At 49.4% G+C, this 19,221-nt stretch overlaps 1 protein-coding gene across 2 annotated transcripts; it reads left to right on the forward strand.

The window, feature by feature from the left end:
- The first annotated feature begins 654 nt into the window (after window positions 1-654).
- Rgcc (regulator of cell cycle) lies at window positions 655-13,914 on the forward strand. 2 transcript variants are annotated; one of them, XM_028878610.2, is made up of 5 exons: window positions 655-854; window positions 1,381-1,638; window positions 10,472-10,579; window positions 12,203-12,265; window positions 13,522-13,914. In XM_028878610.2, the coding sequence occupies exons 1-5, from the start codon at window positions 806-808 to the stop codon at window positions 13,527-13,529; spliced, it is 486 nt and encodes a 161-aa protein (XP_028734443.1). In that variant the 5' UTR covers window positions 655-805; the 3' UTR covers window positions 13,530-13,914. The 2 variants fall into 2 exon arrangements, with proteins under 2 accessions (XP_028734443.1, XP_028734453.1); XM_028878620.2 differs by having other exon boundaries at window positions 1,453-1,638.
- The last annotated feature ends 5,307 nt before the right edge of the window (window positions 13,915-19,221 follow it).

Below are 19,221 nucleotides of genomic sequence, written 5' to 3' on the forward strand. Positions count from 1 at the left end.
AATTGGTCACCCTATTTGCCAACACAAAGCCTGAGGCAGGAATTTTACCGGGCCCTGCTAGGCTGGACGGATGGCTCATTCATGGGGACCAAGTACGGAATGCATCCATCCATCCATCCATGCATGATGTGCTTTCCTCCTGTAGCTCAGGACCCCGAGATCACCTCAGCCCAGGGCCCTCAGCGGTCCACTCTGTCCACACACAATCTTGTAAATCCCTTGAGAAAATCGGGTGGGCACTCTCTGCCCTCGTACAACCTACCGATGCCCTCGGTTCCTTTATTTTTGTAGCAAGCAAGGAGGCTCTGCATTTGCAGTTCCGTTTCATAGATAAGGAAACTGAGGGTCCAGGAGGCTCGGCGGGAAGCAGGATAAACTCTTGGGGGAACTCTGAGGCCAGCAAAGACACTTTCGTGGGTCGGGTTGTCAGGGTGGCGGGGGAAAGCGGCGGGTAAATATTTGGGGCGGTAACCCGGGCTCCAGGCGACACAAGTCGTCACTGCGGTTGTGGGTCGGCGGGCGCGTGGCGAGGGCGGTGCCGGGGTAGGGGATGGGGGGGGGGGAGGACAGGGGCGTCCCCTAGGTCGTCTGGGACAGACTCGGCGGCCCCGCCCCGCCCCGCCCCCGCCGGTGGCTATAAGACGGTGCGGCTGGCGGGTGGCGGCGCAAGCGAGGAGCTAGCTCTCCGCCGTGCTAAGGAACGAGGCGGTGCTACCCCAGCGGACTGCAGTGCAAGGCGGCAGCCAGCCACCAGGGCCAGCGTCTCGCAGCATCTCTGCCACGCGTGTCGGCAAGCGACTGCTCCATGAAGCCGCCCTCGACTCAGGGCAGCCCAGCGGCGGTGGCGGCCGCAGGTGAGTGCCGGGTTGGGGTGCTCCCTCCATCTCTGCGCCCCAGGATCGAAGCCAGGGACTCTGCCCACGCTAAGCTACACCCCGAGTCCCGGGGCCCCTGAGAACCTGAGCCTGCAGGTCGGGGCGAGAGAACAGGGGTCGCGATGGTCCCTTTCCGCTGCCCACCCTTCGGTTCTCCATCACCCCGGTCCCCCCATCTCCGGGGCGCACGGGCCGGCGCCAGTTCAGTTTGGTTTCCCATTCGGGACAAGGATCTGAGCCTGACACGTAACGGGTGCTGTCTGACTCAGACTTCCCTCCGCCACTCGCTGCAGGGAGTGAGCGTGGGCACAAGTAGGAAAGCGCGTGGGGTGGGCTAGGTGACTTCCAGACTTTCAGTTCCACCCGCGGAGTCGGCTGCTCGCCTGGTGACAGGCGCTTTGGAGGGTGGTTTGAGAGGTTAACGAGGTAACTGCGCGGCTGTCACCGGTAAACGCAGAGTGAAGTTAGCCATCCTCGTCCGTCGGGTGACCGCCTCTCCATTCAGATCCTCCCGGGCAGGGGCAGAGTCACCCCCACCCACGCTCCCGTCATCTGAGCTCGCTGTGCCCGCCCCCAGCCCCGGCCATGGACTCGGCGGCCGCTGCAGACCTGACGGACGTGCTGTGCGAGTTCGACGCGGTGCTGGCCGACTTCGCATCGCCCTTCCACGCCCGCCACTTCCACTACGAGGAGCACCTCGAACGCATGAAGCGGCGCAGCAGCGCCAGCGTCAGCGACAGCAGCGGCTTCAGCGACTCGGAGAGTAAGTGAGGCCCGGTTGAAGTCAGGGACCCCTGGGCTCTGGCTTCCTAGGGCTCTAGTGTCAGCTGAGTTATCTGTAAACTGAGGCACGGTGTCCGGCGGGGCGGGGGGGGGGGGAGGACTCAGACCCGAGGCCCTGCACCGGCTCTGAGATGCTTGGAGAGTTGACTTTCTGAGATTTAAGCCTGAGGTGTGCAGGGGCCATGAAGGCAATCTTGGGGGGGGGGGCGACTCTTGAAGGACTGTGGGTCTCCCTGTCACGGCAGGTGTCTGTCATGAGGTCTGAAGGCTTGTGCAGCCAGTAAGAACTCCTGGAACCCCAGCTGGCTCTTCCAACAGTTTCCCTGCTTTTCTCCCTGCTCTGCATTTTTTAAATTTTATTGAGACCCTCCCAAGGAGATCTACGTGGTTGAGGACGACCTTGGACTTCTGATCCTCCTTCCTTGGGCTTCAGGAGGTGCTGGGATCACAGAGGAGTGGCAGCCAGCACGTTCCCCGTGTAGGCAGTGCTGGGGGTCAGACCTAGGGCTCCATGCACACTAGGTCAACACTAAACCAACAGCACCCTCCCTTTCCTTTTCCAGAATGGGTGCCGGGGGACTTGGGGACACGAGCGAGCACAATAATGAAACATTTGTGAAACCAAAATGATTTCATAAGCTGCCGTTTTGGGAATTTTTGAAATAACTTCATTCACTTTCTTCTGAGCTCCCAGGCTCTGTGGCCACTCCAGGCAATTTCGAAACAATCTCCCCTGCGCCCCCCCCCCCCCCAGCTGCTGAGTTCAAGTACTGGGTTTCAGGCAGGCCCACCCTCCAGGTTGCCAGTAGAGGTTCATCCTGGTAACCTTTCCCACAATGCCTCTATCCTACCAACCGTGGTAGAAAGAAAAGGAGGGGGAGGGAGGGGGAGAGAGGGGGGGTTTCAATAACTCAAGTGGCCTGCAAGATTCTGGAGATCTGTTCAGGTGTCCAACAGTGTTATTTGGTGGCTTCTTATTACAATTGTCTTTCAAATCCTGTTTTACTCCCTGTTTTCCGGTGTGAATTTTCAATTCCGTTTGTTCGTGAGCACTCACTCCCTGACAGGCTGCGGACACAGACATCACCCACGGTGTGGGTCCCTCATTATGAAAGTAAAAGACATGTTGCTGTTGTGAATTCTAGAGAGTTCTCTTCCTTGTGACTGGGTGAAGATCAGTGTGAGATCCGCACCTAAGCTGTCCTCCTGGGAAGGGATAAGGGCTAACATCCTGGTCAGGGTTCGAGTCACCCGAGCTCTAGTTGGATTTTCCGTAGCTGCCTGCACAGACCGAGGTGTGACTTAGGAGGTGTGGGGGTGTGGCTCGGAATGGAAGAGGGCGGGTCAGCTCTTTGTTTCCATTCACAACTTTTGCATTCTGATGCTAATGACCTTACTGCTTATTCCCAGCATTCCAAGTGAAACCTTGCATCGGAGATTTGCCTCAATACCTGTGGCGTAACTTGAATATTATCTCCTTCCACTGGGTTGGTGGGCAAGTTATCCATCCTGTATAAGTTCTCTTCTCCACAGAAGAGAAGGCTGGGTCTGTCACTGCTGCTCTGTGGCCAAGGGCAGCTCCTTACAACACCAGAGCCTCCTCCTGCTGGATTAGGGTCTGACCTTGTGCAGTTATGGCGGACAGCATCCACATGTTCTACCAGGAAGGATTTCAGATCTAGGATGTGTTTTTAGGAATCTTAGAGAATTCACTAGCGACAGTTTCTTAACAGTTTGGGAGAGAGTTGATAGAATTTGTTTTTCTTAGGGTATATCTCTGTGTATTTCACTTTCTGCTTTTGTTGTTAACCTTCAACTTTTAGTGTGGTGGTTGGAGAAGTAATGGGAAGGAACTAAGAAAGCCCGATGACCTTGGTCTTTGCTGTCATTGTGGTAGGTTGTTCCCTGCTCAGAAATACTCTTGGCGGGATTTGTGTGTATCTAAGTAATGCTTTCTTAAGGACACGCAATACGTATGTCTTAATTGTCTCCAGAAATGGATCACAGACATTTGTTACATTCACTTATCTGTTTGGAGGAAGAGAATGCCCACTGAAACTTATCACTCCAGAGAGGGCCAGCCAGGTTTATAATGGTGGCAGCAGCAGCTAGCTCACTTCTACCAAGCCCTCCCGAGGGTTGCTACAATCATAACAGGCTTGCTCTTGACATCAGTCATCTCTTGCTGGTCTTTGAATGTTATCACACATAATCTTTGCCACAGTCCTCCAGGTTAGGCACTTTTCTCTTCATTCATCTCTTCGATAAAATACCAGAACACAGGCTGGCCTTCTATGGTCTTGCTCCGTCATCACAGATGGTCGTCTAGAATGTGAACCAGAGCCTGGGAGTAACCTGGCGCTCCACTGTGCTCAGATCACGTGTCTTTTGTTACGTGTTATTGCAGGTCCTTTTCAAGGCTTTCAGGATCGAAGGTCAGTGGGCATCAGTGATGAATATGCCTGATTTTTGAAAAAGACCTTTTTCCCTCATTAAAAAAAAAAAAAATAGGTTTCATGGGCAGATCTCTGTGAGTTCGAGGCCAGCCTGGTCTACAGAGTGAGTTCCAGGACAGGCTTCAAAGTTACACAGAGAAACTCTGTCACGAAAAAACAAACACAAAAATTAGGTTACAGGACTGGAGAGATGGTGCAGGGGTTAAAAATAGGATCAGACTTGGGTTCCTAGCACCCATGTGGGGCAGCTCACAGCTGCCAGGAACTCCAGTGCCAGGGGGATCTGACCCCTTTGGCCTCCAAGGGCACCTGTGCTCACATGCGCAGACACATACATTCACATCCGCAATAAGTGGAAATGATTTTAAAAGGGGCTGTGAACAGTTTTTAAGTGTCTCAATGAAAGGGTAATGCAGTTGGGAGCTAGGAAAGTGGTTTTCAGGCTGGACCCTTTGAGGTGCTGTAGAAACTGAACATCCTCGGTTGGTTTTTGTTTTTAGAATTCTCTCTGTGTGTGTGTGTGTGTGTGTGTGTGTGTGTGTGTGTGTGTGTGTGTGTGTGTGTGTTTGTAAATAATTTTATTTACTTAGGTTCTTTCAAGACAAAGTCTTACTATGTACCCCTGGCTGCTCTGGAACTCACTCTGTAGACCAGGCTTGTCTTCAGACTCCCAGAGATCCTCTTGCTTCTGTCTCCCAAGTTCTGGAATTAAAGATGTGTGCCGTTATGCCTAGCTCTTTTTCAGTAATTTTTGTTTTTAACTTTGGAAGTACAACGTAAGTCTTTAAATGAGTTTAATGAAATTTTCACTCACTGTTTAATAGGAAAGGTCTGAGGTCTACTGTGCATGCTGTGGCTATGATGATATTGTAGATATTTGGGGAGAATAAGGAACTAGGTCCTTTACCTTAGTAAGACTTAGAACCTCCAAATGTTTTTGCTTATATTCTGGTCTGGCCCTGAAAGAGGAGACTTCAGGAACTCTAGAAACCGGAGCGAGAGTTCCCAAACCAGTGGTTAATGGAGCTGAGGAGCCAGGAGCTTGATCTTGTCAAGATGTGAGAGGCTGAGGCCAGGTAGGAGGTGCCCTCCGGACACCTGGTACCATGTTGGGAGCTGAGTGAGTGGCAGCTCTTACATTCTGATACCTGGCAAACTTCCTTAGAGGGTCAGAGCCACTCCAGGGGGGAGCTGGGCACAATGATCAAACTGAGAGCCAGGACACTTTCCCACTGTGCCACGCTTCACTGAAGCTGTCAGAATTTAGATTTGGAGGAGAAAGAGAGACCTCATCCGTGCCATTCCCTGTGGGAACAGTGACACAGGCCCGGGACTTTTTTTCTTGGTAATGACTGTAGTTCTGACTGTAGTTCATTTGCTGCAGATGTGTGGGATGGTTCTATATTTACAGGCTCACTGTTTGTGGTTTTACTTTTCTCTGGAGTAGCACATGTCAGTTCTAACCCTAAATTATCTTTCCCCCAACCCCCTCCAATATATATATGCCTTTCTTTTAAACAAAGCTGTTGTGCTGTGGAGTTTCTTATGCTTGATGGGCATACCTAAACTTAGGACATTGTGTCTATAATATGCTTTTATTTCTTTTGATGGTCCCTTAGGACACTCAGTCCCGGATCTGAGACTTGAATGCATTAAATGGACCAGGAATTTAAAAGGACATTTGTAGTGGGGATTTGATATTACTGAGGTGGGGCTTCAAGGCAGTCTGAAGGAGATGTTTTAAGGTCCACTTTACACATAGGAAGGTCCCCCAAGTCATCACTGCTGAGTCCTTTGATCCTACTAATTAGTAACAATACCATATAACAGGGTGGGGTAGCCATACATACACACATACATGTGCTATCAGCCAGAGACACACTGCTGGCACTTTATCAGACTGGCTGAATCTTATTTTTGCAAGAACTAGGGTTCTAAGAGAGCGACCCAAACAAGAGTTTGGGCCTTGCTTACCTAGTCATCTCCTGCAACCTCTAGCATAAGATTCTGTTCAGGCAGGCTCTCAATAAAAGCCTGTGTGGGGGGGTATTGATTAAAGAAGTTTACAGTTTGGGTATTTCCGAGTTATGAATTTGTTCATGGTCACCTCTGAAGAGAAACTTAAAATTTTTTTGTTACAATCTGAAACCGTGGGAAGCCAAGGCTGGGAATCTTGATTGTTTTCTTCCCAATGATAATGCCCTTCATTCTGTACATGCTGTTCTCTGTTTTGCTAGGAACTTGAAAATCAACCCATTATGAAGCCACAGGCATCCTACACAGAATGCCTAGGTTGTTATTGTTTTCCCCATGGCCTCTGCTTCCCACCCTCTCCACAGGGGCCTAGCTTCAGGGACTTGGGACTTGGGTTTCTCATTCCTTTGTGCTCTTACCCACTCCTCCCCCCCATAAATTGCCATGTGTAAACTATGGCCACAGGGGGATCCAGACAGGGCGACTTGGTCAAGGATCCTGGGAGTTCTTTTCTTCTTCATAGTTGAAGGTCAAACACACCAGAGCCTGGAGTTGGCCTAGGGTGTGTGAAGACGTGGAAAGAGGGTAGAATCATGGAGTGGTAATGGGCTGACAGAATGTGAGACTGTGTGTGTGTGTGTGTGTGTGTGTGTGTGCATGGGGAACAGAGAGAAGGGAAGTGAACACAGGCTATGCTGGCCTGCCTCTCTGTGTACATATTAATATAGATGCTGTATTTTATTTCCTCTACCTCCCTCACATGAGGAAAGTGCTTGGGTTAAGGGATTTTTCATATGGACTAGATTTTGAAGAATCAAAGGCAGGCCAGGATGGTTCTGAGACCATGGCTTCTTCCCCCCAGCCTCTCGCTCCACCATATCTGGATTGAAAGCTCCCTTACTCCTCCTTTTTGTGTTTTCTCTGCCATGGCGGTAGGCAGGGTGGGGTGGAAAGAGGTGTGGTATTGAAAGTGGCTCTCCAGTGCCAGCTGTTCTGAGAGATAGAGAGGGGCGGCCTTTAAGCTCCAGACTAGTGAGCCTCAGTGCTCTGGAACTCTGGTCTGTGGTGGTGGCCATTTGAGCCATGCTCCTAGTAACAGTTACACCTGCCTATGAGCTTGGGGTACATGCCCCTGGGGTGTGGCCACTGGGGGCGGGGCTTAAGACCTGGGATGCACATATTCAATTCCCAGCAACCACATGGTGGCTCACAACCATCTATAATGAGACTAGTCCAAGAATGGGGCGATATTCTTGGCTCTCTTTCAGAGACAAGGATTTGACAGGGGGGTTGGTATTCCCTCCTTCTGGCCCATAGCCTGCTTCCCTGAGTCCCTCGGTGGTGAGCCCCTGGTTATTGACAGTGATAAAGTGATGCTCATCCAGGGATCTGCAACAGATGTGCTTGTACCTTCCTGTGTGCAGGGGATTGCTATCACTCCTGCTGTTCTGCAGGTGTCAACAGCGGAGAAAGCAAGCAGAAGAGCTTCCAACTCAAGTTCCAATGTCCTAAGAGATATTAATGGGAGGGCCACAAAGTGCCCCATGGTCAAGTACACTTACTTGGGAAGTAAGGCTAGGGCCAGACCTGTTTCTTCATCATAAGACTTCTCAGGACAGTCACAGTAGGAGTGATCAGCAGTGTCCTTGGTGTTGCCAGAACATAGTTGGTCACACATGTCCAAGACTTGCATTCCAGCGGTGGAGGTTGGTTACGATATTTTTAGATAGGGAATGTGGGTTTGAGGTTCAATGTTGAGGACCTCAGGATGGGTTCATCATCAAAGCCCTGAGAAATGACTGTGGTCCTTTAAGGTGACCTGGGCTGGAACTCTCAAAGGAAGAGAGAAGATCGTGAGGGTTGTTCATGAGGTTCTTCTGGGGGTGTTCGGTGGGTATAGAGGCTAGAAAGGATGACCAGAGGGCACCTGGGTCCTTCTGGTCAGAAGGCAGAGGACATGGAATCAGACAAGACAACCTGAGGAGGTGTGGCAGCCATTTAGGGATACGCCCAAGTCTCACATGACTAGAAACTTCTTTTGGAAACCTGATTTTCTCGTACTCTGAGCACGTTAAAAAGTAATTCAGACAAGTTCATTTCGAGTTAAGGGAACGAAAACAAGATGTGCTGCCTCTCCCTGAACTAGAGAGAAATGGCTTGAAGGACCGGAGCCTCCGGGGAAGTAGGGACCTGGCCAGGCCCTCTTTATTCAGCTGCTCACCTGAAAAGCCTTGGCTGGCTTTGCTTTCCGGCTTTTTTTTTTTTTTTTTTTTTTTTTTTAACCAGAAAAGTGGCTTCCTCCCTCGCCACCACTTCTGGGGCCACATCCTGCTTCCGTTAACCTCCTCTGTCTCTGAGCCTCCGCCACCTCCTCAGAGCTGGGCTGGCTTCCTCCTCTTCGGCAGGATTTAGAATGTTAGAACTAAGAGGGAGTGGAAGGATTGTCCAATTGACCTTTCCATCTAGTTGGTGGGTAAACTGAGGCAGAGAATACGGTCTTTTTTTAAGCACCCATTGAGTAGGCAGTAGCTGAGCTGCTCCGGCCCTGGTGCAGCCCGGCCTGGCTGGAACGTTGCCTGCTGCTGCTCTGACATTTGAGGCATAAGACTAGAAGGGACTGTGAAGTCCCTTGATCGTATCGGATGAGCAGCCGAGAACAAAAACAACCTTTGTTCTTGACTTCGTTTGTCAGAGACAAGAGTGCAGCATCTTGGTGTGATCAAGACTCCTGAGCAGGGAGGGAAATCATTAGACATGGGGCCCAACATTGTGCTTGTATTTGAAAGGTATTTAGAAGGAAGAGAACCCTTTTCATGAAAAATAACAGGGCATTTTGAGTGTTTGTTTTTTAATGTGTTTGGGTGTTTTGCCTGGATGTGTACCTGGTGCCTGAGAAGGCCAGAAAGGGCATTAGATCCCTAGAATTGTAGTGACAGAGTGTTGTGAGTTGCTAGGTAGATGCTGGGAATCGAACCCATGTCCTCTGGAAAAAGCAGCTAACTTTTAACTGATGAACCATCTCTTTAGTGCCTGTCCTCCCCCCCACCCCCACCCCCTTTTTTTTTCTTTTGAAGACAGAGTCTTATGTATCTCAGGTTTCAGACTGACCTCACTCAGTATGTAGCTGAGGGTGGATGACCTTGAATTTCTGACCCCCGTATTTCTACCTCCAGAGTGCGGGATCACTGGTTGTACCACTGACTCGTGTGCCACTGACACAGTGCCTTGGGCCGGGGGTGGGAGGGTGGGGGGAGCAGGGCAGGGAGGGGTGTGTGTGGCTTGCTTGGTGAGGTTTGTTTTCTCTGCCAGTTAAAGAATTAAGAAGCAGGAAAGAAAGCCGGGCCGTGGTGGCGCACGCCTTTAAGCTCAGCACTCAGGAGGCAGAGCCAGGCGGATCTCGAGGTCAGCCTGGTCTACAGAGCAAGATCCAGGACGGGCACCAAAACTACACAGAGAAACCCTGTGTCAAAATAACAACAAAAAAAGGCAGGAAAAATCTTGAGCACAACAAGAGCAGAAGAGAAATCTCAATAAACAGGAGCAGACAGAATTAGCAGTTGAAAACATGATTACTGGGGGGGGGGGGGTGAGGAAACACACATGTGATACAGACACACAGAAAAAGATCCTCTGTGAAGCAGAGGCTGAAAAATCCAGTCTCTTCTCGGGGCTGGGTTGTTTTATTTTGCTTTTATTTGTTTCTTCTTAAGACTGCCGAGTTCCCTGCTCCCCTACTTTAGCGCTGGTCAGTTTGAAGAAAGATTGGAGGGCTGATTGGCCCACAACTGTTGTGTATTATGTCCTGATTTCCCTGTGAACTTGCTGAGCCATCCATCAGCAGGGGGCCTGCAGGGAGACAGCCGCCTATAAAGTCTTTGTTTTAAGCTGCCAGGTTTTTGTCTCAAGTCAGGAGACTGAGGAACTTCACCACCTTTATTATCTAACCATGGCTGGTCTGCCTGTCTGTCTGCCTGCCAGGGAGTCTGTCCAACGCCCAGTCTTTCACCACTGTGTCTGATTTATGTGGTGCTGGGGATTGGACACAGGGCTTCAAGCCTTCTGGACAAGCACCCTACTGACTAAGCTACATCCTTCCACCTCTCAGCACCTGGCTCGAAAGCTGGCCAGTAGACTCCTGTGCAGCAGAGGTCTGGTCCTGACACCTACACACACACACACACACACACACACACACACACACACACACACACACACACACTCTTCCCTGCCTTCCATCACTTCCTAGATTAGAAACTGGCCTGTTTTCTTATGTAGATCTGCAACATCTGGTTCTTGGGGAGATCCACCGCGGGGTACTGTAGACTGGCAGGCGTCTGGCTCAGTGAGCACACCTCCGAATGACTATGGCTTCTTTCCTTGAAGGTGCCGACTCACTGTACCGGGACAGCCTCAGCTTCAGCGATGAGAAACTGAATTCGCCAACGGACTCCACTCCAGCTCCGCTGACTTCCTCCGTCACTCCTCGGAAAGGTGAGCTCACCAACTCTCTTATCCCCGCCCACCCCTGCCCGTTATCCTCCACCAAGCTTTCACAGAGTACAAAGCAAACAGATAAGATAACTAGTTCTGGGCGACAGGAGTGCATCGTTTATGGGATTTGGGCCACGTGTAGATTCCCTCTTGTGGCCGAGGAGAGTGCTTCTCATTCGCCTACTGGACCAGCGTGGCTTCCTAATGTAAAACTCAGCAGTCTGGCTTTGTAGCAATGAGAAGATTTTTTTGTCTTTAATTTCATTAACTGTTTACATCAGTGCTCTGGGGTGACTCGCTCAGCAGCTGTCATTATGAGACAAGAATGATCTAACCTGGGGCCACTGAGATGGCTTCAGTAGGTAAGGGTGCCAAGCCTGCCGAGCTGAGTTTGATCTCTGGAACCTACTTGGTAGACATCCTCTGATCTCCACATGGGCACATATGTTCATACATATATACATACATACGTACACGCATACCAAAGAATGAATGAATGAATGTTTTAAAAAACTAAAATGGACACGATTCAAAACAGCAGCCCCACCCTGGATCTGCTTCAGTATTAATAGACTGAAGAGGGTTTAAAGGGGCATGAATTGGTCCTTAGTTTTTGGAATTGGCCAAGTCTCCCCAGCTAGAGAGCTGAATGTTGTTATACTGGACAGGCGCCCTTTGGAGAACAAAAAGAGGTCCGTGTGTCCCCCCGTCCCCCCCCCCTGCTCCAAGGAAAATTGAACTCGCTGAAAATAGTTGCAAAATGCAATAAAAATGGAACCAACTTTAAAAGAAATATGACGATCCCATCACTTGTCTCCACCTGGCATGCAAACAGAACTTCCCTCTCTCTCTTGAAAGAGATATTTTTAAATTCTCTTCTCAACACAAATGTTGGCAGCCACGGGGGATTGGGCCATTGTCCAGCCTCCAGTCTGTAACGGATCTGTGGACTCCAGGGATAGAGCAGTCTAGAGAATGACTTAAAGAGTGCCCAGATCTGCTACCTAATCCTCCAGAAATGGGAATTACAGAAGGGGGCGGGGGAGCCACTGTGGCGAGTGGACTTGAGAACTAAGAACAATGAAACATTTGTAGCCAGCGAAGAAAAATATTCAGCAATGCATTTCAAGCAAGGCATGAATGACGGAGAAACTAGACAGAAGAGAGTAAAATACATAAGGAAAGCATGTACCTCTGGCCACAGAGACAGCCATGTCTAGATGAAAGCTCTGTGCTCCTCTGAGATGGCCTCTCAGGTTCCCTGTTCCACCTGACAAGAAATAGTAGTTACACTCTTGTCCCATTGGAGGGCCACTGTATTGTCTCCACAAGTGGCGAAAGCGCCTTCCTCTCTCTGTCTCCCAGACTTTTAAGACACTGAAGATATCCATCTTCCGGGCTAGGCAGGTGGCTCAGGGTGGTAGTGAACTACAGGACAACACCGAGGCTAGTCTCCAGGTGGAGGAGACACTGAGGACTGAGGAGACACTGGTGTAGGGCGTGCGTGCTCTGTGAGATCTCTGAAGACAGCAGGCTTCCGTAATCTGGAAGCCCCACCATCCCAGGAAAAATCCTCCATCAGCTGTGTCTAGGAGGGAAACTGAACTCTTCTCTATTTTGCAGCCAAATTAGGGGACACCAAAGAGCTGGAAGACTTCATTGCCGATCTGGACAGAACATTAGCAAGTGAGTACACGCTTGGTGTTTAAAACATCACTCGGAATAGGGAGCCACACCTTTGATAATGTGCCGTGATGTTTCCCAGCTTGCCCGGGGGCGGGATGTTACATCACAAGCTGCTCTAGGTGTAGAAACAGGACCTTGGTGGCCCAGAAAGCAGCTTGGAGGATAAGCTTGCAGGAGAGTAGCCAGAGAGTTGCTTTCCTAACTGTGCACACAGGTCAGCAGCAGACAATGGCGTGTTGTTTAGAAAATGGAGAGAGAGAGAGAGAGAGAGAGAGAGAGAGAGAGAGAGAGAGAGAGAGAACACTTCACTGTAAGGATGGCTTGCCAGTTCTGAGAGGTGGAACAAGCCAATTCGTCGTATAGCATTCCTCCAGCAAGCCAGAGAGGTCCGTGCACTCGGGTCATTCCCCAAGTTTGGATGCAGGCTGCAAGGTCCTGGTGAGATTTTTGTGAGTATTGAGTGCCAAACAGAAGTAGGCTGGGATACCCGTGCCAACTGGCCAGTGACCTAGATTCAGCGCGCTTCTAAATTTGGGATCACACTGTTGGTTGTCCATCTCGTGTGGCCCCAAACTGAAGACACCAGGTCAAAATTGTAGCACACACAGCGGGGTGGGGGTGGAGGGGTGTTAGCGGGAAGAACTGTCCCGCTCTATCTGTGGGCTCCTCTTCCAAAGGACGAGACTGCAGGAGGCAGCCGCAGCTCAGTCCCAGCTTGCAGGGATGCTGGCCTCAGCATCTCTCCTCACGGGGGCACTTGCTAAGCCTTGGAGAACTTTCTATTCTGGCTTCTTAATTATTTAGTGAAAGTGATCATTTTTCTGTAAGAAGCACTCTATGTTTTATTCTGCCAGATAGGTAAAAATCTAAACATTCAGATCTAAAAGTTAAACAGTCTACTTAAAACAGCCACGGTTTTTTTTATCACTCCCCCACTCTGTATTTGCTGGATGGTTTTACTGCACCCTTTGCTTTCCCTGTTGCACCATCCTGCATCAGAAGACAGACCTAGGCTTGTTCCGACAGATGATTCTAATTGCAGCACAATTGGTATTAGGCCCCTGCAGCAAGCCTGCCTGCTTCGTGCCAACTGCCGCTGGCCTCCCAGTCCGTCCAGTTAGCCAGACCTGCACTGCACGGGAAGCCTGCTATTAACTTTGCTCTTGACGCCCGTCTAAGGCCACGTGATGTGGTTAAGCACGGGGGATCGTGTGGAGTGTCTGGCAGGGCTAACTCACCCTCTCTCTCCTTTACAGGTATGTGAAGAAGTGAGAGGTTCGGGGTCCTTAGGCCGCAAGAGTGAAACTCCCGAAGACTCCAAGGACCTGGCAAAATCAGCTACTGGGATCTGCTGCTGCAGGAGGGGACAGAGCCAAGGCCCCCATGGCCGTCCTCGGCTCACCCTAACATTTGCCGTGGGGCCCATCTCTGGGCAGCCCAGACAGTAGAACTGACTTGTTTACCTGCCTGCAGCATATTTCAACAGATGACCTATCTAATGTGTTTTCACTCCTTAAACATAGCTCTTCTATAATTTAAGATGCGTTTATGGAAATATTTGTAATTACTTATATATAGTTGGAGACCGTAATAAGCTTTCCCCATCATAATATATTTTTGTATACAAATAAAGTTTAAACTGGAATCTACTCTGAAAGCTGTCTTATTACTGCCAATAATTTCCATTCAGTAGTTTTCTAGCAGGAATGACGGGCCTCTGGATTCCCAGTGAGGATACTGTGTGCTGTGGTTATATTCACTTGAGGGTGGCTTTCTCTGCACTCTAATTCTTATGTTGTCAAAACCTTTTCGTTGTGGGCTGGACAGATGCCTCAGTGGTTAAGAGCAATCGATGCTCTTCTAAGAGGATTTGGGTTCAATGCCCAGCACCTACATGGCAACCATATTTGTCCTAAACTCCAGGGCCAGGGGATCTGACGCCCTCTTCTGGCTTCCTCTGGCACTGCACACATGTGTTGCACAAACATACATTCATACATATAAAATAAAAATAAAATTTCAAAAAAATTGTCCCCTTGGGGCTGAGAGATGGCTCAGCGGTTGGGAGCACTGGTTGCATTTCTAGAGGACCCAGGTTGGATTTCTAGAGGACCCAGGTTGGATTCCCAGCTCCCATAATGTTGCTCACAACTATCTGTAACCCTGGTTACAAGGAATCTAATGCCACCTTCTGACCTCCTCAGGTGCCAGACACGTACCTAGTGCCCAGACATGCATGCAGGAAAAGCCCTCAAACACATAAAATAAAGCTAAATAAATCATTAAAAAACAAAACAAAAGCCTCAGACTTCACATTTTCTTTGTTTGGTAGCTTCACACACACACACACACACACACACACACACACACACGCACGCACGCACGCACACGCACACACGCACACACTGAAATTTAGTCATTTTCACGTACACCCCAGTTCATCATCCCCTTCCTCTCCTGCTGGGCCTTCTCAGCAAGACGCCCCCCCTTATCTCACAGCTTCTTGTGTGGGGCCCAGAGTTTGGTCAGAGTCTCTTGCCTGAGCGTGGGTGGTAGGTTGTTTATTCCAGAGAGGCTGCACCCCTGAGGAGAACGTAGAGCGTCAAACAGTTGGTCAACCTGTGCGTCATCCTCATCCAGGGCCGTGCTGGGCGGCTTGGTCCAGTCTTGACGAGTGTGATGCTGATGTCCCTGCATTCTTAAAGGCGATCTCCCCCAAGCACAGGTGTGCTGGTTGGTCTGGTAAACTTGAGTAGACCAGCGTTACCTGGGAGAGGGAACCTCCACTGAGGGATTGCCTCCATCAGCTTGGCCTGTGGGCACACCGTTGGAGCATTTGCTTGATTAACGATCGATGTGGCGGGGCTGGACCCATTCTGGGCAGTGCGACCACTGAGCGCTGGGTGGTCCTGGAAGATATAAAAAAGCAAACTGAGGGCTGGAGAGTTGGCTCAGTGGTTAAGGGCACTTGTTGTTCTTGTGAAGGACCTGGGTTCGATTTCCAGCACCCACATGGAGGTTAACCACTTCCTCAGGTACCAGGCACACACGTGGTGCTCAGACATACATGCAGGCAAAGCACTTGTCTGAATAAAATAAAAGCCTAAAAGACATTTAAAGAAAAGAAAGAAAGAAAACTGAGGGAACCATGGAAGGTAAGCCAGTGACCCCATTCCTCCATGGTTCCTGCCTCTGCTAGAGTTCCTGCTTCGAGTTTCCTTAGTAGTCAGGACATGAAAGCCACATAAATGAAAGCCACCACCACCCCGGCCCCTGCACCATACCAACTTGCTTTTGGTTACAATTTTCCCAGAGCAACAGAAAAGCAGGTAGGCCCACGAGTACAGTCACATGGGTTCCTGTGGGCGACAGATCACATTGGATGGCAGTCTCACGGACCGTAACAGAGTTCCAGCACTTCGTGATGTCACAGCCATCATGGTGCTGTAGTGGGACACACATAAGGCCTTGGTGCTGACACTGGTGTGAACGACCTACTGTGCTTCAGGTCACGTGTAGTACAGCCCAGGACGGTTGTGTTCAGTCATAGGACTTTGATAGTGACAGGAAACAGGCTCAGTCCTTACTGGCTCCTGCGTTTCTTACGCTCTTCACTGGTAGAGAGCCTAGGTTTTCGGTGTTAAAGATTTCGCGTACAGTCACTGTACATGTCATGTCCGGCTGTAGGAAGAGGCTCACCTTGATCAACACATGCTGCCCAGGTTTGTGCTGCGTCTTTTCTCTGATGCCCCTAGAGTGGTAAACATCACTTAGCAATGCATGTTTGATCTACTTTAGGGCAAAATGTGAAAAGATACCTTATGTCTTCCTTAAGCTTCTAGGAAAGCTTTGTGCTCAGTGCAAACATCCTCTCTCTCTCTTTTAATTTAAACAACTTTATTTTTATGTGCGTATGATAGGCACACACGTGCCTTGGTGCGTGCGTGGAGGACCGAAAACGTCTTTGTGAGGTAGTTCTCTTCCGTGACTTTTGCATGGACTCCAGGGACTGAATTCAAGTCACCAGGGTGAGGTGACTGCCTTTATTGGCTGAACCATCTCACTGGCCTCTCCCTCTCTTTAAAAAAAATTGAGATATGATTTGCATGCTCAGACTTTGGTTGTGTGGCTTTTAGCATATCCACAGATACTACAACCACCATTGCTGCTGCTGCTCTGTGTGACTGTCTATTCTAGACACATGAAATGTAATGACACACGATGCTCTTCTGTAACTTAGCACGTTTTCAAGGTTAATCCTCCCTTCTAATAGCAAAATACTATCCCACCATGTGGCTATGTTTATACAACCATGAGTTGGTTAATGGGTGGCATTTGCGTTTGTACTTCTGAGCTAATGAGTAACGCTCTCACAAGAAAGCACGTGCAAGTATTTGTGTGGGTGGGTGTCTGTTTTAGTTTCTCTTGGGTGTAGAGGCGGGACTAGGATTCCCAGGTCAGCTCAAGCTCTGGACCAACGTTTTGAGGAACTACTGAATGTCGTGAAAGCAGCCGTGAATGTGCCCCGTTGAGTTCCCGGCTGTCGTGGAGGTCTCCCCCTGTCGCGTGCCCTCACTGGGGTCTGTCTCTGTTTGAAGAGTGCTCCCCCGGGTGTGGAGCAAGGTCTCCCTGTAGCTTGTCTTACAGTTCCTGTGTAACAAATGAGTCTCCTGATGTGCTTACTGGCTTCTGCCTTCAGTGTGAGCTGTAGGAAGTCACCAGGGACTCTGGTTACAGGTTCCTTATCAGATATGTGGTTTGAAAAAAAACGGTCTCTCTCTTGTGGGCTTATTGTACAGGACTGTCCTCAAAGCCGAACTGCGACCATTTTCAGGAGTTCATCGGGGCTCGCTCACAAAATGTCCTCACAGCTGGCCCTGCTCACTTCTTACCTTCCCTCCTGGAAAGGGGTCAGAGAGGATCTGGTGACCCCTCCCTCCCGGATTCCGGCCACCCTGCCCAACCAGCTGTAGCAATTCAGCCCGCAAGGCAGATGACCGTAGGGTATTGGGGGAAGGGCTGGAGGAGATCAGTGTAGAAGGATGAAGGGCGGGGACTTCGTCTACATAGCTAGGGAGAAGCTATTGTCCTTGCTGGGTGCAGAACTCCGGTACAGCTGCCTCAAGGTCACCCACCTCCTTCCTGTTACCTCCTCCCTATTGCTCTGTGATGAGTCCAATAAACTCATCTGTTATCCCAGGTAAACTGTGGTAGAACCAGCTGAATTACACCTAGGGTTGTTGTTGGGGCCTTAGGAAGAGGGGTAGATAGACCTTGTTTACATTGTTCTAGGGAAGGACTTTCAGAAACAGAGCTTATTATTTTCACTTTTTGTCCTTGAGGCATGAAAGTTTTAATTTTGTTGAAATCCAATATATATATTTTTTCTTCTAAGAAAAAACTTTTTTTTTGTGGTGGTACATCTAAGGAACCTCAGTCAGAACATTCACTCCTGTTCTTTCTTTTACTAATTTCACAGTTTTTAGCTGAGCATAGTGGTTCACGACTGTAATCAATCTGAGTTCAAGGGCCAGCCTGGTCTATACAGATGAGTCCAAGGGCTACACAGTAAGGCTTTGTCTCAAAACAAAACAAAACAAAACAAAACAAAAATCAGGGCATGGTGGCATGCTTATAATTCCAGAGCAGGGCAAGTGGAGACAGGCGGCTCCTTGGGGTTCGGGTACCAGTCAGCTAATCCCACTTGGCACATTCCAGGCCACCGAGAGACACTGGTTCCAAAACATAGGTGGGTGGGGCTGGGGCTGGGGCCCAGCTGTAGGTGTTTGCCTTGCTAGCTAGCATGATGTTCTAGGCTCAATCCTCAGCACAGAAAAAGCAGAGAAAAAAAAAATAATAAAAGCAAGCGGCACCTGAGAAATACTTGAGATTGTCCTCTGCCATCTACGTGCACAGATGTGCACACACACCCTCATGCTCTCTCACACACACTAGACAACGTAAGTTTCAGCTTTTGCATTTAGTCTGTGATGTACTTGGAGTTAAGTTGCACAAAGTTAGTCCCACATCATCCTTTGGCCCTAGACCAGCCTGTTGTCACAATACTACTTCTTAGAAGACATTTCCCTCTGTTGAGTCACATTGGTGTCACCGTGGAACATCGATTATAAATGGATGGACTCTTTCTTGCTCATGGGTTTACACAGTCTCACTATGCAACCCAGGCTGTTGTAGAACTTGCAATGTAGCTCAGCTTTTGTGCTCAAATTCATGAACCTCCTGGCTCTGCCTTCTCAGGGCTGGTATTCCTGGTGGCACTATGCCAGTCTGGGTGTTTTCTGTCTTAACAACTGATCTTTATTTGTTGGCACAGGATACCTTTCCATTGATAAGGAGCTGTTTAAATTATTTTAAAGTTACAAAGAACAGGTTTATTTTGCCTCTTTAATTTCTCTCAATTATATCTTGAAGTTTTTATGGCATAAACCTTGCATCCTTTGTTATATTTATTGTTAATTGCCTTAGTTACAGTTCTATCGCTATGAAAGGACATCATGACCACAGCAACTCGTATAAAAGAAAACATTTAATTGAGGGCTTGCTTATGGTTTCAGAGGTTAGTCCATTATCCTCATGGCAGGGAGCATGGCAGCCGGCATGGCAGACATGGTGCTGGAGCAATGGCTGAGAGCTACATCCTGAGCCTCAGACCAAGAGAGAGACACTGGGCTTGGCATGGGCTTTTGAAACCTCACAGCCCACCCCCAGTGACACACCTCCTCATGCTTCTAATCCTTTCAAATAGTGCCCCTCCTTGGTGACTAAACATTCAACCATATGAGCTTATGAGGGCCATTCTTATTCAAACCACCACACTAAATATCCTGATACTATTGAAAATAGAGAGCTGGATGGCGATGGTATACGTCTTTAATCCCAGCACTCGGGAGGCAGAGCCAGGTGGATCTCTGTGAGGTGAGGACACCCTGGTCTAC

This window comes from Peromyscus leucopus, chromosome 9 (genome assembly GCF_004664715.2).
Source record: "Peromyscus leucopus breed LL Stock chromosome 9, UCI_PerLeu_2.1, whole genome shotgun sequence".
Lineage (NCBI taxonomy): Eukaryota > Metazoa > Chordata > Mammalia > Rodentia > Cricetidae > Peromyscus > Peromyscus leucopus.

Excerpts from the sequence above, each read along its gene's own strand:
- Rgcc (XM_028878610.2), top strand. The coding sequence starts at position 806 with ATGAAGCCGCCCTCGACTCAGGGCAGCCCAGCGGCGGTGGCGGCCGCA. Across the intron at positions 855-1,380 it reads AGCGGCGGTGGCGGCCGCAG|ATCCTCCCGGGCAGGGGCAG; the intron begins GTGAGTGCCGGG and ends CTCTCCATTCAG. Across the intron at positions 10,580-12,202 it reads CTCCGTCACTCCTCGGAAAG|CCAAATTAGGGGACACCAAA; the intron begins GTGAGCTCACCA and ends TCTATTTTGCAG.